Genomic DNA, 19,298 nt, shown 5'->3' on the forward strand with positions numbered 1-19,298 from the left:
CGGTATGTTTCAAAAATTGAGCTGATGTAAAGTAGACATGTGAGAATTATTATTTATTAACTAATTTGTGTGTGATATAGCTCTCTAGGACATAAAAATGAAATGTTTGAAAAATTTTGCCAAACATATGATTTTTCACAAATAAACGAGTCGTATAGAAAATTTTTTACCTCGATCATGAAGTACAATGTGTCACAAAAAACAATCTCAGAATCAGGGGGATCTGTTGAAGCGTTCCAGAGTAATTACCTCATAAAGTGACACTGGTCAGAATTGTAAAAATTGGCCTGGTCAGGAAGGCGAAAAACAGGCTTGTGGATGAAGGGGTTAAAAGATCCTACTAGAAACATAGAATTCCTTGAACAAAAGAAGGCTCACTACCGGGTGTGTTAGGTGGTCAGCCATAGGGCTAGACTGACACCGTATCTGACCGCCAAACTGCTATACAGTTACCGTACATACTGTATGTATGTACCACTCACGCTTATGAAATTAAACAAAAAAAAAAGAAATGTAAAATGAAGAATTTGGAGGCATTTTGCAGTTTGTGAACACGGCCTAGTAGAGCATTATAGCGATGATTTCTTGGTAATTCCTCCATGTTCTCGTACCTACAGATTCATAACAGGATCATATAACAAGATGTCACAGAACAATTACAGCTCCCACCATACAACTCATTAAGTTAAAGTAAAACTTTATTTTTATATTGGTCTAAATAACAAAACTCAATACACAACCCGCTTATTGTCCTTCCATAAACCAAATACTACAAAGCGTAATACTACAGTGACTCTAAAGCACAGCACCCCTAATGTACTCCTCGGGGAACACTTACTGCATTTGTACCCAAAACTTTGCACAATTTGCAACATTTCCTTGCTGTAACTGTGTGTGCTAAGTTTATTAATACACCATATTTTATACTAAAACTTAAGAATGACAAGACAAGGAGATCTAGCATGAAGCATGACATGTATGGATTCATTTCTATATAAAGTCACAAACGGGTGGATTATCTTGACAGGTCAAAGTTGTTTTAAAGAGCTTTAATCAGAAAACGACTTATCGTCTGAGTCGGGTATTTGTGTTAAATGTATTTAAAACACAATATTGCCAATTTAAATTTTTTTTAGATATCACAATCTATAAAAAATATAAATAGAAATTTTGCAATTTTCACACTGGGCACCGGGGCTTTTTTAGCCTCTTAAAGTGAACCTGTCATGTAAAATAATGCTATTAACCTGCAGGTTAATAGCGTTCTGAACCTGCCCACCACCCACACTTAGAGCCCCGCAGCCGGGAGGATATTAACTTTACCCCTCACCCCCTTTCCCCGACAGTGAGTGCGGATGATTTTCCACAACTCTACTACTTTGGTCTCCCAATTCAACCTGCACCCCCTCATCAACGCGAAGTGCGCTCCATATTTCTCTACGCTTAAGGGGACCTGTCAAATTCTGTCAAAAAACATCTTCATGAATCGGGCCCATTGTCACGTAGTCTAAGCCGTTATACACAGATGTTTAAGAGGTTTTTTTAATTCTATAGTAAGCACCAAACATTCCTAACCAAAAAAAGAGATTAATCCTTTATATAGCAAAACAAACCGTTACTAAACTATAAAAATTCCCAAAATTAAAAAAAACAAAAAAACATCAAACCTAAAAATATGAGATTGCCCAAAAATGTGTTTTCAGAAAAATATCTAAAATGTGTTTCCTATTTTTTTTTTAGATCTTTTCTTGGTCACCAATATCCCACCTCCTTGTATATGAATTCTAGCAGCACGTGTGCCAAGTGTGTTACAGTGTAAGGCTTTATTCACACATCAGTATCTGTATGCCAAACCCAGGAGTCAATCTTTCAATTTTAGTTTTTCTCTGTAAGTCCCACTCCTGGTTTTGGCATACAAACACTGATGTGTGAATAAGCCCCAACACATCTCCATCACAAATGAAGAAAAAGCCTGAATAGCCCTTGCCTTGTTTTCTCGTAGTACAAAGAAGTAACCAATTTGATTGACTCAAGATGATCTAGCTCTTAAAAAAAAAAAATATTAAGAAATAGAAAAACAAAACTTTTATTCTTTCAGTCAAACACTACATGGCAAAAGCCAATTAAAAGAAAAGCACCACCAAGCTTTCCCTAATCTCATGACCAATATACATCATTAACCTCTATATGACCATGACTAAGTCAATATCGCTTTATAAGGGCATTTTTTAGCAAATCTATATACGTTATACAGGCCAGTGTAATGGACCATTCTGAAATCGCAGAATATCAACGAGCTGAACTATATTTTCATGGTCATGTAGAGAGTTGTGTCGCAGTTTACCAAGTGCTATGCTTATATCATAGTTCAAGGTAAACGTCCATACAGTATGTCTAGGGTCAACCACCAGTAGCCTTTATATGGCCATATAAAGGGTTATTGGGCAGTGGTCACTTCCCATGGCTTTGCTCCTGATTTTGCTGTCACACAAGGTTGGAAGCAAAGCTTTTGACAGGACAAAGTAATCCAGTCTCCAGCCAACATTCTTGCCCCGAGCATTCATCATGTAAGTCCAAAAGGTATACGCATACTGCTTGTCGGGGTACAGCTGACGAAAGCTGTCTATAAAGCCTTCATCCAGCAGTGCCCCGAATCCCTCTCTCTCCTGGGGAGTGAATCCAGGGGTTTTCTTGTTGGTTTTGGGGTTCTTCAAGTCAATCTCCTGATGTGCAACATTTAAGTCTCCGCACAAGATGAGTGGCTTTTTGCTGTCTAATCCCTTTAAATAAGCACGGAAGTCTACATCCCAGCGCTGACGGTAATCTAGACGGACAAGGCCACGGCTGGAGTTGGGAACATAAGTAGCCACCAAATAGAAGGAGTCAAACTCAGCAGTGATCACACGACCCTCCTTATCGTGCTCCTCAATCCCTGGTAAGAAAGAGTTAGAAAAATAAGGTTAGAGACCTGAAAACAAAATGTATGTGACAAACTGCCCATGTGGCCAGTAAATAGGCAGATGCTGACCCACAAGATGGAATCTAAGACCACAAAGAAGAAGCCAACGGCCAGGTTCATCATTTGTGTTCTATTAAAGTCACTTTTCATTTATTTGTCTTGTGGTATTCATTGACTCTTTTAGGACAAATTCCTCAATATGGGGCACGTGGTTCATGACTTTTGCACAAACTCAAACAGTGCTAAAACGATGCAAGATTTGCACAAAAACGTCAGGCACACATAAAATTGCTTTAGAATGGAAGTGGAGTACATTTGCAAAAAATTTAGCAACTTTTTAAAAAGTCGCAATTGATGAATCAACCTGAAAACATCTGGAAACTCCATTGCCTGCCTACAATGACAAACATAAAAAACAGGGGTGGGGGGGGGTGACGAACACATAAAAGGAACTTTAAAGAGGTTGTCCACTACTTTTTCATTGATGACCTGTCCTTAAGATAGGTCATCAATGTCTGATCAGTCGGGGTCCGACCCCTGCCAATCAGCTGTCATCGGCGCTGGCGGCCACCGACCGGAACTGCTCAATTGCGGAGCTGTTCCGTCTTCTGATAGTGGCCGAGGCTTGGTACTACTATTCATATCAATAGGATGCGGATGTGCTGCAGTACCAAGCCTAGGCCACTATCAGAAGACTGCCAGCTCTGCAAGTGAGTACTTCCAGCCGGCGCCGGCGATGACAGCTGATCGGCGGGAGTGCCAGGTGTTGGACCCCGACTGATCAGACATTCAAGACCTATCCTAAGGACAGGTTATCAATGAACAAGTAGTGGACTTTTTTTTTTTTTTTTTTTTAAAAAGGCGCAAATAGCTGGGAAAAAAAAAAAAAGTAGACACGAAGCAATAATGAATAGGGCACTTAAAAAAAATATATATATATATTATTCAATAGCTTTGTTCAGTGTAAGGCCACGCTCACAGGGTCAGTATTCCGCTGGGGAAAAATACAGAAGTGGTGACGTGTTTCTATTTTACTTTTTCTCTGATTGTTCCACTCCTGGTTTTGGCTTACAAATACTGATGTGGATCTCAAAACTCCCACCAGCAGGTGCAGACGTGCTCAGTTTACTCTCAGGTTCCAGCAGGGCTCAATTTAAAGTCTAAGGGTCACTAGACAGCTCGAAGATCAGCTGAACACTTTTGCCCCTTCCTTTCACTAATTGACAGGGTTTCCTGGAACCACCCATCACATTGATCAAAATTACTGAATACTGGCTATCACACATGACAAGTTAATTTTTAAAGGTTTAGTTCCACTTTGAAAAGAAATTTCCCCATGTCTCAGAGATTCATTTTTAGCTGGGATCTTCAAAGTAAACTACTCTCCACCGTGACTCCTTGCATTTAGTAATGAACAGGGTCTAAATATTCAGACAGCCAAACTTTGCCCACATTTCCAAACGTGCAAGCTGCGATCCAAAACGTCAATCTGCATAGAAGAAGTCTAGCAGAAAATTGCCTGAATATACTTACCAATGCCATACGAGACATCAAGAGGCTTCTCCTTGCAAAGCATTGCCACTCCGCTGTAACCCTCCTTTTCATCAGAACAGGCCCAATACTTATGGGGGTACTCTGGCATTTCCTTAATGTCTGCAGGGAGAGCCTTCTCTGCACACTTTGTCTCCTGAAGACAGAGGATGTCGGGGTCCTCCTCTCGTACCCACTGTGCAGGGTATAAAACAACGCATTATACAGAATCCACAGCAGGTAATCGCAGTACAGCAACCGCAGGACAAATTAGGTAATGCACCTACCGTTAAACCACCTTTTTTGACCCATGCTCTAACACCATCAACGTTCCAGGAGCTGATTTTCAGTGTGGACTTCTTGCCATCTTCAGTGGTCAGTTTGTCAGGGGCATCCTCGTACAGGATCACGGGTTCAGCTTCCTTACCTCCCTTCTTTCCCTTCTTGTTTTCAGGTTCTGATAGATGTATAGACACATGATGAAGACTAAAGGCTACAAATGGCTGGAGTATTTCCATAAGCCACCCAGGACTTCACCTACCCTCATCTTGTACAGAAGACTCCGTCTCACACTTAACGTCGTCCTTCTTTCCTCTTTTAGGCATTCTGATGATCAAAGAGATCAGACGTGGATACAGCAAGGATCGGAGCGTCTTGTATTTGCACCTGTCCAGAAGTAAATAATGCTATGTTCAACCCTTTATACCTGGTGTGCGAGACATAAAATACCAAGTCAGTACAAAAATGTAATCAACCAGTAGGGCTAGATCAATGTTAAAAGGCTCGGATGCCGCACACAGTACGCAGAGAGTATGGCAGAGGTTTAATTCAAGATTTGGTTTCTCCACGCAGGGAGTGTAAATTTACGTAACACAACAATAAAACAGTAAAATAAGACAATAAACGATTGTGGTTTAACTATAACACGGAAAGGATGAACAATACGGCGCAGTCCCAAAAGTTCAGGCTGAATAAGAGAAGGTAGATTACTGGAGGCTTGCACTTATCTGTCCTTTAGCGATAACTACGTCCGTCTTCAGACACTCACTCTCGGAGGGTGTCCGTCTTCTGGCGGCAGTGAGCGGTTTTGGGTCTCACCCACTGGGCCCCCAGTCCTTTTGACCACACAACAGCGGTCACGACTCCTTTAAGAGCCGTAGCAAGCTCCTCCGGTGTACAACAAACTGTGTGAGGATCACTAATCCCGGGTGCGTCCTCACCCGTAGGTCACCGTCAGATGTCGGGAAAACTGTGGTGACGCAGGTAACTAAACGATCACTTTCTGTAGGCCCGGTACAGACCGCACGCACCTTGTTTTGCGGCAAGCGGTGTCACCCGTTCGTCTGTCACCGCAGACAGGTCAGCACGTCCCTATTTCACCGAGGACAGGGCAGCACGTCTCTCTCTTGTTGTCGGCAGGTCAGACTGTTTTTCCCAACTGCCGGTATGCTCTCCACAACCAACTGTCTCTTTCGCACGAGCCCAGACACCTGACTTCCTCTCTTCAGTCCCTCTCCTCTGTCCCCCAGCACTGTCCAGGAAGTCCCCGGTGCACTCTTAATCCCGTCCCCTGGCAACACTGGGCAGAACTCTGGCAGTTCCGGCACCGAAGCTCCGCACCAGTCCCTAGGCAAGTCTTCCTTCTTACATCTACATTATCTATTACTTACCATTCAGCTTGTATGGCAGGAAAGCTTATGCCATACACGCTTACGTTTCCAGAGGACTTCATTGCAAGGCAGAGGCCAAAAAACTGACTTCTTGGCTTATGCCTGGTTGGTATATAAGAGCTTACTCAAAAAAGACAAATAATGGAACAGAGTGTAGACTAGACTTTTTTGTTCCATGGGATCCAGTAAAAGTATGAATGTGATAAAAAAGTTTTTTTTTTACATGGAAGTCTATGGGTGATTGATGCCACTGTTAAACAGAGTCTGAAAGGCATACCGGACATATGTCGGGAGCTTTTCCTGGGGTGTATGTTTAAAAAAAAAAAAAGAGACAAAAAAACATGGTGTGTACATAGCCCAAGCAGTTCTCCCAATATAGAGAGTGCAGTAGGAAACAGCATGGACATCCCAATACTAAGATCAGGCTGTCTGCATTATTCCAAGGATAACAATACATCTGCCTACAACCTTCCTCCTTCTTTAACAATGTACAATCTGGAGATTGCAGAAAGATAATAGGGGACAATTACTAAGGCTGTTGTTTCTAGATGATTGGCTTCAGCGGTCATCTGCCTGTCCCCACCAGAAGTGGAAGCTCTGAGACCAGCGATGGACCTGGCAGTGCTACAGAAGGTAGACAGGGATCAGTAGGGGAGTATATATAATGCTTTATTTTCAATGGTGCAGGGGCCACTTGTAGAAAAACAGAATGGAGTAGACAACCTCTTTAAAGGGAATCTGTCGCCCTTTCATACTTTGAGTTATTAATATGGGCATACAGGTTGTATACAGCTGAGATTAGTCATACCTGTATGCCTCCTGGATGATGCCTTGTTCAGTAAATATCATCTTTTATAGCTTTGATCTTCCAGGCTATGGGGGGTACGTGGCCCGGAAGATAAGACTGCCTCCGGTCTTCATTATACAAGATTTCTCCTCCCCTTCTCTTCAGTTTCCCACATTCTGCCTGCCGTCTCTCATCTGCACCGTTCTGCTCTTCTGTGGGCACGGTATTCAATTTTAATGTGGGCAGGCGGCAGAGAGTCACTGTCACTTCCGGTCCCAGTGATCTCCGGTGCACAGTAAAGGTGATTCCCCACAGTGCAGAGGAGAGACGACAGGCAGGATGCGCAGGCGCGGGATGTCCGGCAGCGCACATAACAACAAAAGGAAACTGAAGAGAAGGGGAGGAGAAATCTTGTATAATGACGACCGGAGGCAGTCTTATCTTCTGAGCAGCGTACGCACCATAGCCTGGAAGATCGAAGCTATAAAAGATGACTTTTACTGAACAAGGCATTATCCAGGAGGCATACAGGTACAGTATGACTAATCTCAGCTGTATACAACCTGTATGCCCATATTAATAACTTAAAAAGTTCAAAGGAGTGACAGATTCCCTTTAAGGACCTGTTCATATCATGTTTGTACAGTATGCTTGACGGAAACTGTCAGTGAATTCATGGAGCTGAGACCACGGGCGGTGTGACTCCGAGCCTGGCTGTATGATTGCTGCTCGGGATGTTCTACTCCATGGCCAGCTTCTTCTAGTTGACTGACAGGTCTCCCACACACAGTGACCCGGACCAGTGCCGCCTCTCCCCATAGCCCCCGGACGCCACATGTCACTGTACACCACACCTGGCTGCAGTCGCACAGAGGCTCGGATCTCTACGGCCTGTGGTTCAGGCAGCGCTGATCTGATCACAGGTTCCCTTTAATTCACACAATGTGCGGATTGAAAAAGCCATCCTTTAGAGTATGTGCCCACGTAGCATTTTACAAGCGTATATGCTGCGGAATTTCCACAGTGTAAACGCTTGTGAAACGCTAGGTAATCCGTCCCCCACGGTCCCCAATGAGAATCCGCAACTTCAATGCCCATGCTGCGGATTTTTCCGCAGTGTTTTTGATGCGCTCAAAAATCAGCAGCATGTCCATTCATTTTGCGTTTCCGCATGCGGAATTGCCTTGTCAATGCAAGAAAAAACGCAAGGCAATTCCGCATGTCCAAAACGCTTCTAAAACGCGCAAAAAACGCTTGCCAAATTCCGCAAGTGTTTTTCCGGGAAAGGACATGTGGGCACATAGCCTTACAGGGAATTGTCACTGTCACTCTGGCAACAAATAAGGGGAGATTCTCCGCACAAGCCAAATGTAATGTGGGGATGTGGAAGCTCTGCAGATAAAACCTACATCAGCACATGCAGCTGAGGGCTCCTGTCACAGGGCAGCAGGCTGCAAGAAGGACTAAGTCAGGACCCCTGCAATCCCCGCTACACATGACCGTGTCCGCCATTCACTGCTCACTGTGGATGCCACAGGCAGAGTAATGGGCCCGCAGGTGGCACGGCGCCATGCCAGCCCTACATACCCCCCTGTACATTACCCCCCTGCACATACCCGCACCCTCCGATCCACACAAAGACACCGGCGGAGAAGCTGCACACGAGGCTGCCCGGAAACACGTCGTGGAAAGCGGGACACAACAGAAGCACGTGGTGCTGGCGGCGGGAAGGGCGGAGCTTCCGAGAGCAGGTACCGTGCACGTGTGTGACCGAGCAGCGCAGGACCGTACGGGAGCTGCGCCGCTGCCGGGGCTCATGGTTATACACTAGGGCACGTTTATTAATGGCCGCCATCACTATGGATTGTAAAGCTTCTCCCCTGTCCCCAGCGGGCACAGTTCAGTAGCTGCACCCACCATATTACCGAGCAGGGCGTCTGGAGTATGGGGCATAGTGCACTGTTATTACATGTGCCCATGGGACTACTGGTGCTTCTTCACTGTCCTGCATTGATGGCTCTCAGGTCTACGCCCTGCGCTATTACCATGAGGTGCACATGTAACGTGGCACAGGCGGCAGCTATGGGCGAGGTGCTGGTCTCTTAACAGTGCACTATGCCCCATACTCCAGACGCCCTGCTCGGTAATATGCTGTTTGCATGGATTTATATAGTGTGACCGAGTTGTCAAGCACTTTCCAAGTGATGCTAAAATCGCTTGTCAACCCGCATGCAGAAATGCAAGTGAAGAACGCTAAACATCCGCTTGTCCCTGGCAGGAAAACGCATGTACAATCCGCATGTACAATCCGCATGTGTTTTTTCTGCCAGGGTGATGCAGAAACGCTCAAGAAAAATCCAGAGCATTTCTGCATCGTGGGCACATAGCCTTAGAATAAGGAGCATTTTCCACACAGTCTCAATTCCTTCCTCTTTACTCTCTTGATCTTGCCTTCACTATTTCACCTTCCTATACTATAGGATTTCACCTATCCTGTACTATAGTCCAGTTAGTGAGAGTCCTAAACTCAACCCACGGTTCTGCGTCGTCTTTCCCCTCAAGGGAGTTAAATATGGCCAGTACCTCTCTTCTCTGCTGCTGACGTCTTGGAACTTCCGCCCAAGGCACTCTCCGTCTCGCGTCATGTCCTGGTCCGTTACCTTTCTAACTTATAAACTCAGGGCCTTACTATTAGGCGTCCTCTCCCAGGACCAATATCCGGTTGACCACCCTGTCCTTCCGTCAGCTTCGCTTCCGGTTCACGCTAACTTCTGTCTTGGTCTCCTCTGTTTGGGAGACCTATGTTATGTGGCACTGGTCACTGTCCAGACCTTTGGTCTGTTTCTGACACCCATTGGGCCCTATCTGACGTCCTGACAAGAAACTGTCTCTGCTCTTCACCTTAGTTCCTCCCACTCTGGGCTAGTCCCAATCATTAGCTCCAACTTTCCCTACTGTTGGGCAGAACGCGACACCAACACTACTAACGCATAGCACAGTTCACATTATACACTACTAATAATACACGTGTCTTCAAGGGGGAACGTGGGCAGTAGGTCCATCTCCTTACACAGAAGTATCGGGCACATTGCCACTGGGGCATAAGGATATTGGGTGCAGGAGTTGCAATCGGCCCAAAAGGTCCCTTTGGCCCATATGTGAAGACATGATAGTTGGCATTGATGCCCATGAGCTTACATCACTGATGGCCACTATTGGATACTACACCAAGAAGTACGGACACAAAATTCCTGTCGAAGTTTTCCACTACTGGACATTCCTTTCTAAACCCCAACACGGTGCATAATAATAAAAAAAAATGTACTCATCTCCTAGATGGGAGCCAGACCAGGCTTCCCCTCTGACAAGATACTAAAGGCTGCAGCCAATCAATGGCCACTAGTTGGCTGCAGCAGTTATGTGACATAATGTCATGTGACCGCTGAGGGGGATACAGCACTAACGACGGAGGGGCTTCACTGGTGCGGGAGGTAATTATATGGGTTTTTGTTATTTATTAATGCACCTTGTGGCGGTACAGAAGGAATTGTCCTGTAGTGGACAACCCTTTTATTCACATTTATAATGCAGAAAATCCGACCAGTGTTTTTGCAAGAAAAAAAAAGACGTCTGTTTTTGATCCGATTTGTGGATCAAACTCACCCAATGCAAGTGTATTGAGCGAGGCCAGAAACAGTCTAGTCGGAATGTGACTAGTAGTATTAAGATCACATAGTTGTGGTTGCATGACTGCCCACTCATGGCGCGAGCACTAGAGAATTCTCACAGCCCACAGTGCATGCCCTGTAAGGATTCACAAGTCTGCAGTCACATAGAGTCACTGCAGACTTGTAGCTTAAAGTTGGACAACCCATTTAAGGAAGAGGCCGATATATGAAGAAGAGATCGGTATTGAAAATCTCTCACAGAAAAACCTGGTCTACCTGTGAGTGATCTATTGAAGATGTTTTGGTGTACTTAAGGATTTGGAGCAACCACAAGCAGAGAAAAAGTGTACATCAGTATACAGGCTATGTTCACACTGAGGCTTTTAAGGATTTTTTTCAAGCAGAAATAGCTTCTGGAAACTCTCCCATTTTGGGAAGGTTTGGGAGGAGTTTTAATTTTCCTGAGGCGGTTTTGGAAGAGTTTTCTTGCAGCTTTTTTAATTGGGCAGTCCTTAGTTTGCAGTGGTTTCCTTTTAGAATCCGCTTAAAAAAACAGTTATATGCACTTTCTTTTTTCTACCAGGTGTTTTTTTCAAAACGGGAAGAACGACGATCAAAAGACTGAACGTCTGAGCAGTAAAGTGGTTGTACAATAGAAATGAAAAGGAAGTGTCAAGTGTTTTTGAAGTGCTTTTCCAGGTGTCTTAGAAGTAGACCCGCTCCAAAAGACTCCATGTGCACATAGCCTTAGAGCATGCGCTGCAGACTTAGTCACTGGCGAGCATTTAAGCGCTGCGGTCTAGCCCAGGTGCTCATTCCGGCACCCATCGGCCGCAGGGAGCTGATGAGTTGCCACAACTGCCACGCTCATGTTCATTCTCCATCGAGGTCCAGCCACATGATGGACATCATAGGAGACTGTGATTTTTACTATATACCGTATTTACTTGAGTATAAGCTGACTTTTTTAGCCCATTTTTTAGGCTAAAAAAGCCCCCCTCGGCTTATACTCTGGTATATACATAATGCGGTGGTGGATAGTGGGGGGGGGGGGTTGCGGCAGTGGAGGAGTGGGGCACACGCAGTAGCCGGCTACTGCAGCTACCACGTGTGGTGCTCGCTGCTAAAGGGAATTAATGTTCACCCATCTCCACGCCCATGGGAGTGGAGAGGGGTGAATATTAATTTCTTTAATAGTGTGCACACAGTGTCAGCAGCGCTGCGGCTCAGTGATCATCTGTGCTCGCTACTGAAGAGAATGCATATTCACCCTTCTCCACACCAATGGGCGTGGAGAAGGGTGAATATGCATTCTCTTTAGTAGCGGGCACACAAAATAGCTGAGCCGCAGCAGGAGCTGCGGTTCTGCGGACACTGTGCGCACACCATTAAAGAACAGGGATATTCACTCTTCTCCACGCACATAGACCCGGCGTGGAGAGGAGTGAATATCCATGAAGCTCACTTCAGCGTCTGAGGGCGCATGGCAGTGACGTCATGCGCTGCTCAGATTCCGAAGCGAGCTGCTGCTGGCAGAACTGGAGCAGAGGGGAGGAAGGTGAGTATGAGTGTTTATTTTTTTGAATGTGTTCAGTGATGGGGAGGGGCCATACATACCAGGATTGGGATGAGGGGTGCCATGCATACCAGGATTGGGATGAGGGGTGCCATGCATACCAGGATTGGGAATGAGGGGGGCCATGCATGCCAGGATTGGGGATGAGGGGGCCATGCATATCAGGATTGGGGATGAGGGGGCCATGCATACCAGGATTTGGGATGAGGGGAGCCATGCATGCCAGGATTGGGGATGAGGGGGCCATGCATACCAGGATTTGGGATGAGGGGAGCCATGCATGCCAGGATTGGGGATGAGGGGGCCATGCATATCAGGATTAGGGATGAGGGGGCCATGCATACCAGGATTGGGGATGAGGGGGCCATGCATACTAGGATTGGGAATGAGGGGGGGCATGCATGGCAGGATTGGGGATGAGGGGGCCATGCATATCAGGATTGGGGATGAGGGGGCCATGCATACCAGGATTTGGGATGAGGGGAGCCATGCATACCAGGATTTGGGATGAGGGGAGCCATGCATACCAGGATTTGGGATGAGTGGAGCCATGCATACCAGAATTTGGGATGAGGGGAGCCATGCATACCAGGATTGGGGATGAGGGGGGCCATGCATACCAGGATTGGGGATGGAGATGATGGGGCCATGCATACCTGGATTGGGGATGAGGGGGGCCATGCATACCAGGATTGGGGATGAGGGGGGCCATGCATACCAGGATTGGGGATGAGGGGGGCCATGCATACCAGGATTGGGGATGGAGATGATGGGGCCATGCATACCTGGATTGGGGATGAGGGGGGCCATGCATACCAGGATGGGGAAATTTACCAGTAGCTGCTGCATTTCCGACCCTAGGCTTATACTCGAGCCAATAATTTTTACCATTTTTTGTGGTAAAATTAGGTGCCTCGGCTTAAATTCGGGTCGGCTTATACACGAGTATATACGGTACATCAATACTGAAGGATTGTTTATAATACAAGCGATTGTAGGTTTAAGTCCCCAAAGGGGGCTAACAAATAAGTGGAAACATGTTTTAAAAAAAAAAGTTTGACTCACTTCTCCTGTTAAAAATCAAGAAATGTAAAAAAAAAAAATCAACATATTTGGTATTGCAGTGTCCCTAAAAATTAATTCGATCTATCAAAATTTTTAATTAATTAAACTGATTGGTAAACGCTTTAAAGAGGAATGGGGATCGAAACTCCAGAATTGCAGTTTTTCTGAGCTGCAACACTGCAAACAAATTTAATAATTGGCGATCAAAACATCCTATCTACCCCAAAATAGTCTACATATAAAATTCCAGCTCACCATGCAAAAAATAAGCCCTCATGCAGTTCCATAGATGGAAAAATACTAAGTTGTAGGCTTCAGAAAATGGCGTAACCAACCAGATTTGTATGTTACATAAAACGTTGATAATGTTAGTTACATTATCCACCTTTGATCCAACACAGGCCGCTCTGGGGCATATAATAGGCTGCAGAGGTTAGGAACACCCAGGTATGTTAAATCTGGTATTTTTGTTATAGGCTGTCACTATGACTATTGTCTTGGGGTTTGAAGGAAGTGCCAACAAGATTGGAGTAGGAATTGTTCAGGATGGGAATGTTCTCAGCAACCCTCGAAGAACCTACATTACCCCTCCAGGACAAGGTAAGAGGATCCAAAAAGGGTGACCTCCCAAAAGGTACTGTATATTCACACGTGGCAGAAATTTCTGTGGCTGAAAATCACCTCCACACAATGAGGTTGTTTGTGGCATGTGCATGGAGCCTCACCTTTCTGGTGTAAAAATGTCTGCAATTCATCTGCAGTCGGAGAATTCTCACTACAGCTGGCCATAGTCGCATCCGTAAAACAAGACAATGAGCCAGAAAAAACTATAGCTCACGATTACTGTCATGTACATGTATTTTTCTAAGGTTCACATATCATGCAAGAAAAGCCTTCTGATCTGAGGTACCGGGGTCTGGCATTACTGGATTTCCCCTCATCATTTCCTTAGTGATCCAGCAGGGCACTGATGAAGCCTTGGGTTTCATGTAAGCCACTCTATGGGTATTAATCCATCCTCATCCCTAAATCAATGGGGATGTTGGCACTGACATATTATCCATTGTCCTTTACCATCTGAGTATGTAACATTGGCTGTTTTTTTCTTTTAGTTCTGTTGTCTTCTTATAGCGTCAAAAATACAGTTAAAGGGGTTGTCCCATGTTCTGGTCTTCAGGATCACACCGCTCCCCAACCTCCTAGATTTCAGCTTGCCAGGGGCCAGGGTGCGCTCCTGGTTGACTGATATTTGGGCCAGCAGCATAGTCGTGTGGTTGGTCTGATCTTTGCTCTTCTCTGATGCTGTAAGCAGAGGCGGCTTTGGAGAAGGGCCACTAAAGCTGGCTGGATCCATGATCCGGACAGTCTCATAGCAACGCTTGCTAGCTCTATACGGAAGAGGTTGTTAGCGCACAATCCTTGCCTAGGAATTTGGCTACCTGTGATAGATTACTGAGGTGGCCGATAATTTTGGTAATGACCTGTACATAAGATTCAAATTCCCTGTATTCTTAAGAACCATTATTTTCTCCTGACTAATTCTTCAAAGTTTCCAGGATTCCTTCATAATACTGCTATTTATGTTTGCTAAAAAAAGGTTTCATGCCAAGCGATACTGCCCGTCACCACCGCTCCTGTGTTCTGGGTGTTCTCCGGGATGCTCTTGAAGAGGCGAAAGTCCAACCGGAGGACATAGACTGCGTGGCTTACACAAAAGGTATAACTGCAATTGATGTGTGCTTGTGTAAAATGCTCATATCCAATGTCTACATTTTTAAAATTACTTTAGTACGGTCCTATGGGCGGACCTGCATAGCGATCCCACTGTAAACATGGCGTCAATGGAAGAGCATATGACCATAAAAGTCTATCAGAAGCGTTTATTGAAAAACAGCATTTGGCTAGAAGAATGACTAAATATCATATTGCTGATCGGCACCCCCAGTCGGCTGCCATCACCTCCTGCAGCAGCCAAATGTCAACAGCCGTGTGATCACAGCTTCTCTGAATACATTGCACCAAAACTTATCTCGCACTCATAAACAGTCTGCATTCAAAGTCCATTCAAGGCTCGATCACTAAATTGCCATGTTGTATCAAATTCTGCATCTGATCTTAACAAAGTTGATCTGACGTCCTGCACCATGGGAGCTTTGTTACAAGGTTAGCTACGATGGAGCACCCGAAAGGGATGCAGAAATAGCAATTGCATCCCAGTCCCAAAACTTGGAAAAAAAATTACAGGAACCCGTCAGGTCCCCAATTCTTTTAAACTGTCCTCATGATCTTTTAGACATTTATTCATGTATACTAGTTATATATTTATTGTGTTTCGGAACTGAACAAATTTGAGAAAAATCTTCATATACACAGCACCTTGCTTTATGCTAATGAACCAGGACTAGTCCGTAGAGGCGTTTACTCATGGAGACAGGTCCAGGACGTAATTGACAGTTTCTGCATGCAAGGCAGAGCTGTGTCAGTGGAACCGAAATGCCACTAGGGGCACAATCACATCCAGGGGGAGTGACTGCACCTACTGAACCCGGACTTATCTCCGTGAGTAAACGCCTCCCCGGGCTACTCCTCTTTCTTTAGCATAAAGCGAGGTGCTGTATATAAGTAGATTTTTCTCAAATGTGCGCAATTCCAAAACACATTAACTATATAACTGGAAAACATGAATAAACATACAAAAAGTCACAGACACAATTTAAAAGCATCATTGAACCTGGCAGGTTCCCGTTAACGCTGGAAAATATACTCTTCATATATAAAACTCTTGCACTGTTTCTTGCAGATCATTGTGATACTGTGGAGTGTCATGTAATTGGTGGTTAGGCGGGGGGCTCCATAATAACTTTTTCATGGGACCTAAGGCATCCATTCTACTATAATATCGTATTTTCCATTACACTATGTAGGACCTGGCATGGGATCACCTCTGTTGTCAGTGGCCATAGTTGCACGTACAGTCGCTCAGCTGTGGAAGAAGCCACTTGTTGGCGTGAATCATTGCATTGGGCACATTGAGATGGGGCGTTTGATTACAGGAGCTATAAATCCCACTGTGCTGTATGTCAGTGGAGGCAATACACAGGTACGTCCTAAAAGTGAGCAGTACATAACCAAAAAAATGCACTAACCTCATGATAGAAAATATTTGTTTAAAGTGCATGTTTCATCATCAGAGACAACCCCTTTTAGATTAGCTGAGGAAAACCAGACATTTTCCCTGCAGTATCTGTAATGTGGCATTGTATGGCGGTGTTTCATGTAATACATACAGGTCTTGAATCTGCCATAAGGGGTCACAATCTGACATATAGACAGGAGTTGGTGACAACTTTTATCCTTTACCCAAAGAAATGTGGCCAAAAGTAATTATTATTTCAGACTTTGTTCATTCCTCATTTTTTCCTATTTTTGGGGTATATGTTAGGAAGTGTCTAGACTGTGTCTGTAGGGTTTAAGGGAGTCTGACATATTCAGAAAAGAGTTCCAATCAGGCTTCCATTTAGGTGCTGTATGGCGGGATACTTTATTTTACAGTGGGAGTCAATAAGACATACGGTATATGTATCTCAGAGGCATGTATAAGCATTTATCAGGGTATACACTAACATAAGCAAAAAATGACAGACTATACTTGGGTATCCTAAACGGCTGCATGGTTTGTGGCTAAAAAATCTTTTCCTTTCCTGTTAGAAAAGCACCAAATCTGACGGTGTGTGTCACATATACATTGCCCAACAATCCCTTTCCGTCTGATGTTTGCCATTATGGTTCTAGCTACCAGTCTTTTTCATAAAACAGAATTGTATCCAAACTAAGGGCAGAGACACGTTATTGTGGCTTAGCAGGGCTGACACTTGTATGTTTTCTATTTCCTACTGGCATTATTAAAGGGGTTGCATTGCAATGTGAGTATTCACAAGTCTGCAGTCATATAGAGTCCCACTGAACGGCCACGTCACTCGGGGCACGGCCTCGACCACTAGTGTGAGATGCGAGGCCTCGATCACTAGTCTGGCTCTGGCTGTGAATAAGTATAACTCCTACGTACCGTCTGGTCCCGGCTTAGAAACCAGCGAATCCCCGCACAGAGTGACTGCAGACTTATCAGTTTGGACCAGACAACCCCTTTAAGACCGGAAAACCCTATTAACTTCTTTTTGTCATAAAAGCGCACAAGGAGAACAGCCATGCATTTCATTGTATAATTTAGTGTGTACATAAACTGTCTACTGAAGAATAGGGATTCTTAATATAAAATAAAGTAAGACCTCTGTCATTGTCTTCTAATGCATAGGTAATTGTATATTCTGAGCGCCGATACCGGATATTTGGGGAGACGATAGATATTGCTGTAGGAAATTGTCTAGACCGTTTTGCCAGGGTTCTAAAGGTATGAGATTCTTTACTTTTCTAATCAAAACATGTCATATAAAACATATTACTGAAAGAAAGAAGATCGTATTATGAATACATTTCTAAACACACTCAACTTGTCTAGGTAATAACAATAGAAAATTAAAATGGCTGCTATCTGGTTACTTTGACAGGAACCCTTTCTAGAATGTTATTAGAACTGGTGCCTGTGAGTACGTACAATTGGAAGCTCTTCTCCTTTGACCTGGGGATAACTTGCATTCAGAAAGACAGGGTGGACAGCAGTGTGAGCAGCCTCTTCTTACTTCAGCACCACTGTTATCTCAAGTATTGGATCAGAAATACAGGGTGGAAAGCAGTGTAAACAACTTTTTCTTACCTAGCGCTCCTGGTTTCTCCAGTATTGGATTAGAAACACAGTGTGGACAGCAGTGTGAGCAGCCTCTCCTTGCCTCAGCAGCACTGGTATCTCCAGTATTCGATCAGAAAGACTTGGTGGACAGCAGTGTGAGTGACCTCTTCTTACCTCAGCACCACTGGTATCTACAGTATTATATCAGATAGAAGGGTGGACAATGGTGTGAGCAGCTTCTTCTTACCTCGTCACCACTGGTATCTACAGTATTACATCAGAAAGACAGGGTGAACGGGTGAAGAGCAGTGTGAGCAGCCTCTTCTTACCTCAGCACCACTGGTATCAACAGTATTGCATCAGAAAGACAGGGTGAACAGCAGTGTGAGCAGCCTCTTTTTACCTCAGCTCCCCTGGTATCTCAAGTATTAGATTAGAAAGACAGGGGGGACAGCAGTGTGAGCAGCCTCTTTTTACCTCCGCTCCCCTGGTATCTCAAGTATTAGATTAGAAAGACAGGGGGGACAGCAGTGTGAGCAGCCTCTCCTGTTTCAAAATTCCAATGGGAGGAAATCTTCCTTGACATGAAGGGTGGCGAAGCTTCCTACTGTGCATGGTCACAAGCACGTGTACTAATATTCTGGGACAGAATTATGTCAGTGCAACAAGATGGTGGTCATTTTAATGTACTATAGTGATTACCTCCCTAGTGAAAAGGAGTGTGATTTGTTAAGGTATTTAGGAATTTATATATTATGACAATTATGTATTTATTTTTCTCTTTCCTTAGAATCCTTTAAAAAAAGCAAACAGGATTTTTGATTTTTACAATGAGGAATTATTATACCTATAAAAATGCACATTTTTTTGTTTGTTTGTTTGTTTGTTTTTAACTAATGGTCAAATACAATAATTTATTTGCAATTATACTAATTTGTTTCATACTTCTGGTTTGTCCAAGATCTCAAATGACCCCAGCCCTGGCTATAACATTGAACAAATGGCTAAGAAGTGAGTATGAAGTGCTGATCACTGTCCATATAGTGTTTTACTATAGTAACATCAGAGCACATAAAAATAAAAAAAAATGTAAGATAACCAACATATATTGAAAAAATACGTTATTAAATCACAAATAAAAAACAAAATTCATCGGTCATGTATATACTCAAGATCACAAACGGTACTGGGAATCAGAACACTGCAATGAAACCTCTAGCCACAAGAGGGCACTATAAGACCAAGATAGCCCAGAGCAAGTAAAAGTGTTGAGATGTCAGCACAAGATAGTGATGATCA

At 44.2% G+C, this 19,298-nt stretch overlaps 2 protein-coding genes across 4 annotated transcripts in view; one reads left to right on the forward strand and one right to left on the reverse strand.

The window, feature by feature from the left end:
* Positions 1–1,137: 1,137 nt before the first annotated feature.
* APEX1 (apurinic/apyrimidinic endodeoxyribonuclease 1) lies at positions 1,138–8,693 on the reverse strand. Of its 2 annotated transcripts, none has more exons than XM_073671247.1 (5): positions 8,563–8,693; positions 5,031–5,195; positions 4,777–4,946; positions 4,493–4,685; positions 1,138–2,932 (listed from the first exon to the last, which is right to left on the reverse strand). In XM_073671247.1, exons 2-5 carry the CDS (start codon positions 5,092–5,094, stop codon positions 2,418–2,420), a joined length of 942 nt encoding a protein of 313 aa, XP_073527348.1. In that variant the 5' UTR covers positions 5,095–5,195; positions 8,563–8,693; the 3' UTR covers positions 1,138–2,417. The 2 variants fall into 2 exon arrangements, with proteins under 2 accessions (XP_073527348.1, XP_073527357.1); XM_073671256.1 differs by having other exon boundaries at positions 5,031–5,155; positions 8,563–8,683.
* The window catches only part of OSGEP (O-sialoglycoprotein endopeptidase), a 40,136-nt gene continuing 29,410 nt past the window's right edge, over positions 8,573–19,298 (forward strand). Inside the window, exons 1-6 of one of the 2 annotated variants that reach the window (XM_073671223.1) lie at positions 8,573–8,697; positions 13,732–13,855; positions 14,853–14,972; positions 16,180–16,355; positions 17,568–17,663; positions 18,961–19,010. In XM_073671223.1, coding sequence (XP_073527324.1) covers positions 13,741–13,855; positions 14,853–14,972; positions 16,180–16,355; positions 17,568–17,663; positions 18,961–19,010 — 557 coding nt within the window. In that variant the 5' untranslated portion in view covers positions 8,573–8,697; positions 13,732–13,740. The remainder of the gene's footprint in view (positions 8,698–13,731; positions 13,856–14,852; positions 14,973–16,179; positions 16,356–17,567; positions 17,664–18,960; positions 19,011–19,298) is intronic. The other variant, XM_073671231.1, reaches the window with a different exon arrangement.

Source organism: Phyllobates terribilis, unplaced genomic scaffold (assembly GCF_046119375.1).
Source record: "Phyllobates terribilis strain yellow unplaced genomic scaffold, ASM4611937v1 Scaffold_1__5_contigs__length_1240528914, whole genome shotgun sequence".
In the NCBI taxonomy this organism is placed as follows: Eukaryota; Metazoa; Chordata; class Amphibia; order Anura; family Dendrobatidae; genus Phyllobates; species Phyllobates terribilis.

Bases quoted from the DNA above. Each gene is read 5' to 3' on its own strand.
- APEX1 (XM_073671247.1), bottom strand. From the start codon at position 5,094: ATGCCTAAAAGAGGAAAGAAGGACGACGTTAAGTGTGAGACGGAGTCT. The intron at 4,947-5,030 runs GTAGGTGAAGTC...TACATCTATCAG, and splicing joins GTCTTCTGTACAAGATGAGG to AACCTGAAAACAAGAAGGGA. The intron at 4,686-4,776 runs GTAGGTGCATTA...TACCCTGCACAG, and splicing joins TCAAAAAAGGTGGTTTAACG to TGGGTACGAGAGGAGGACCC.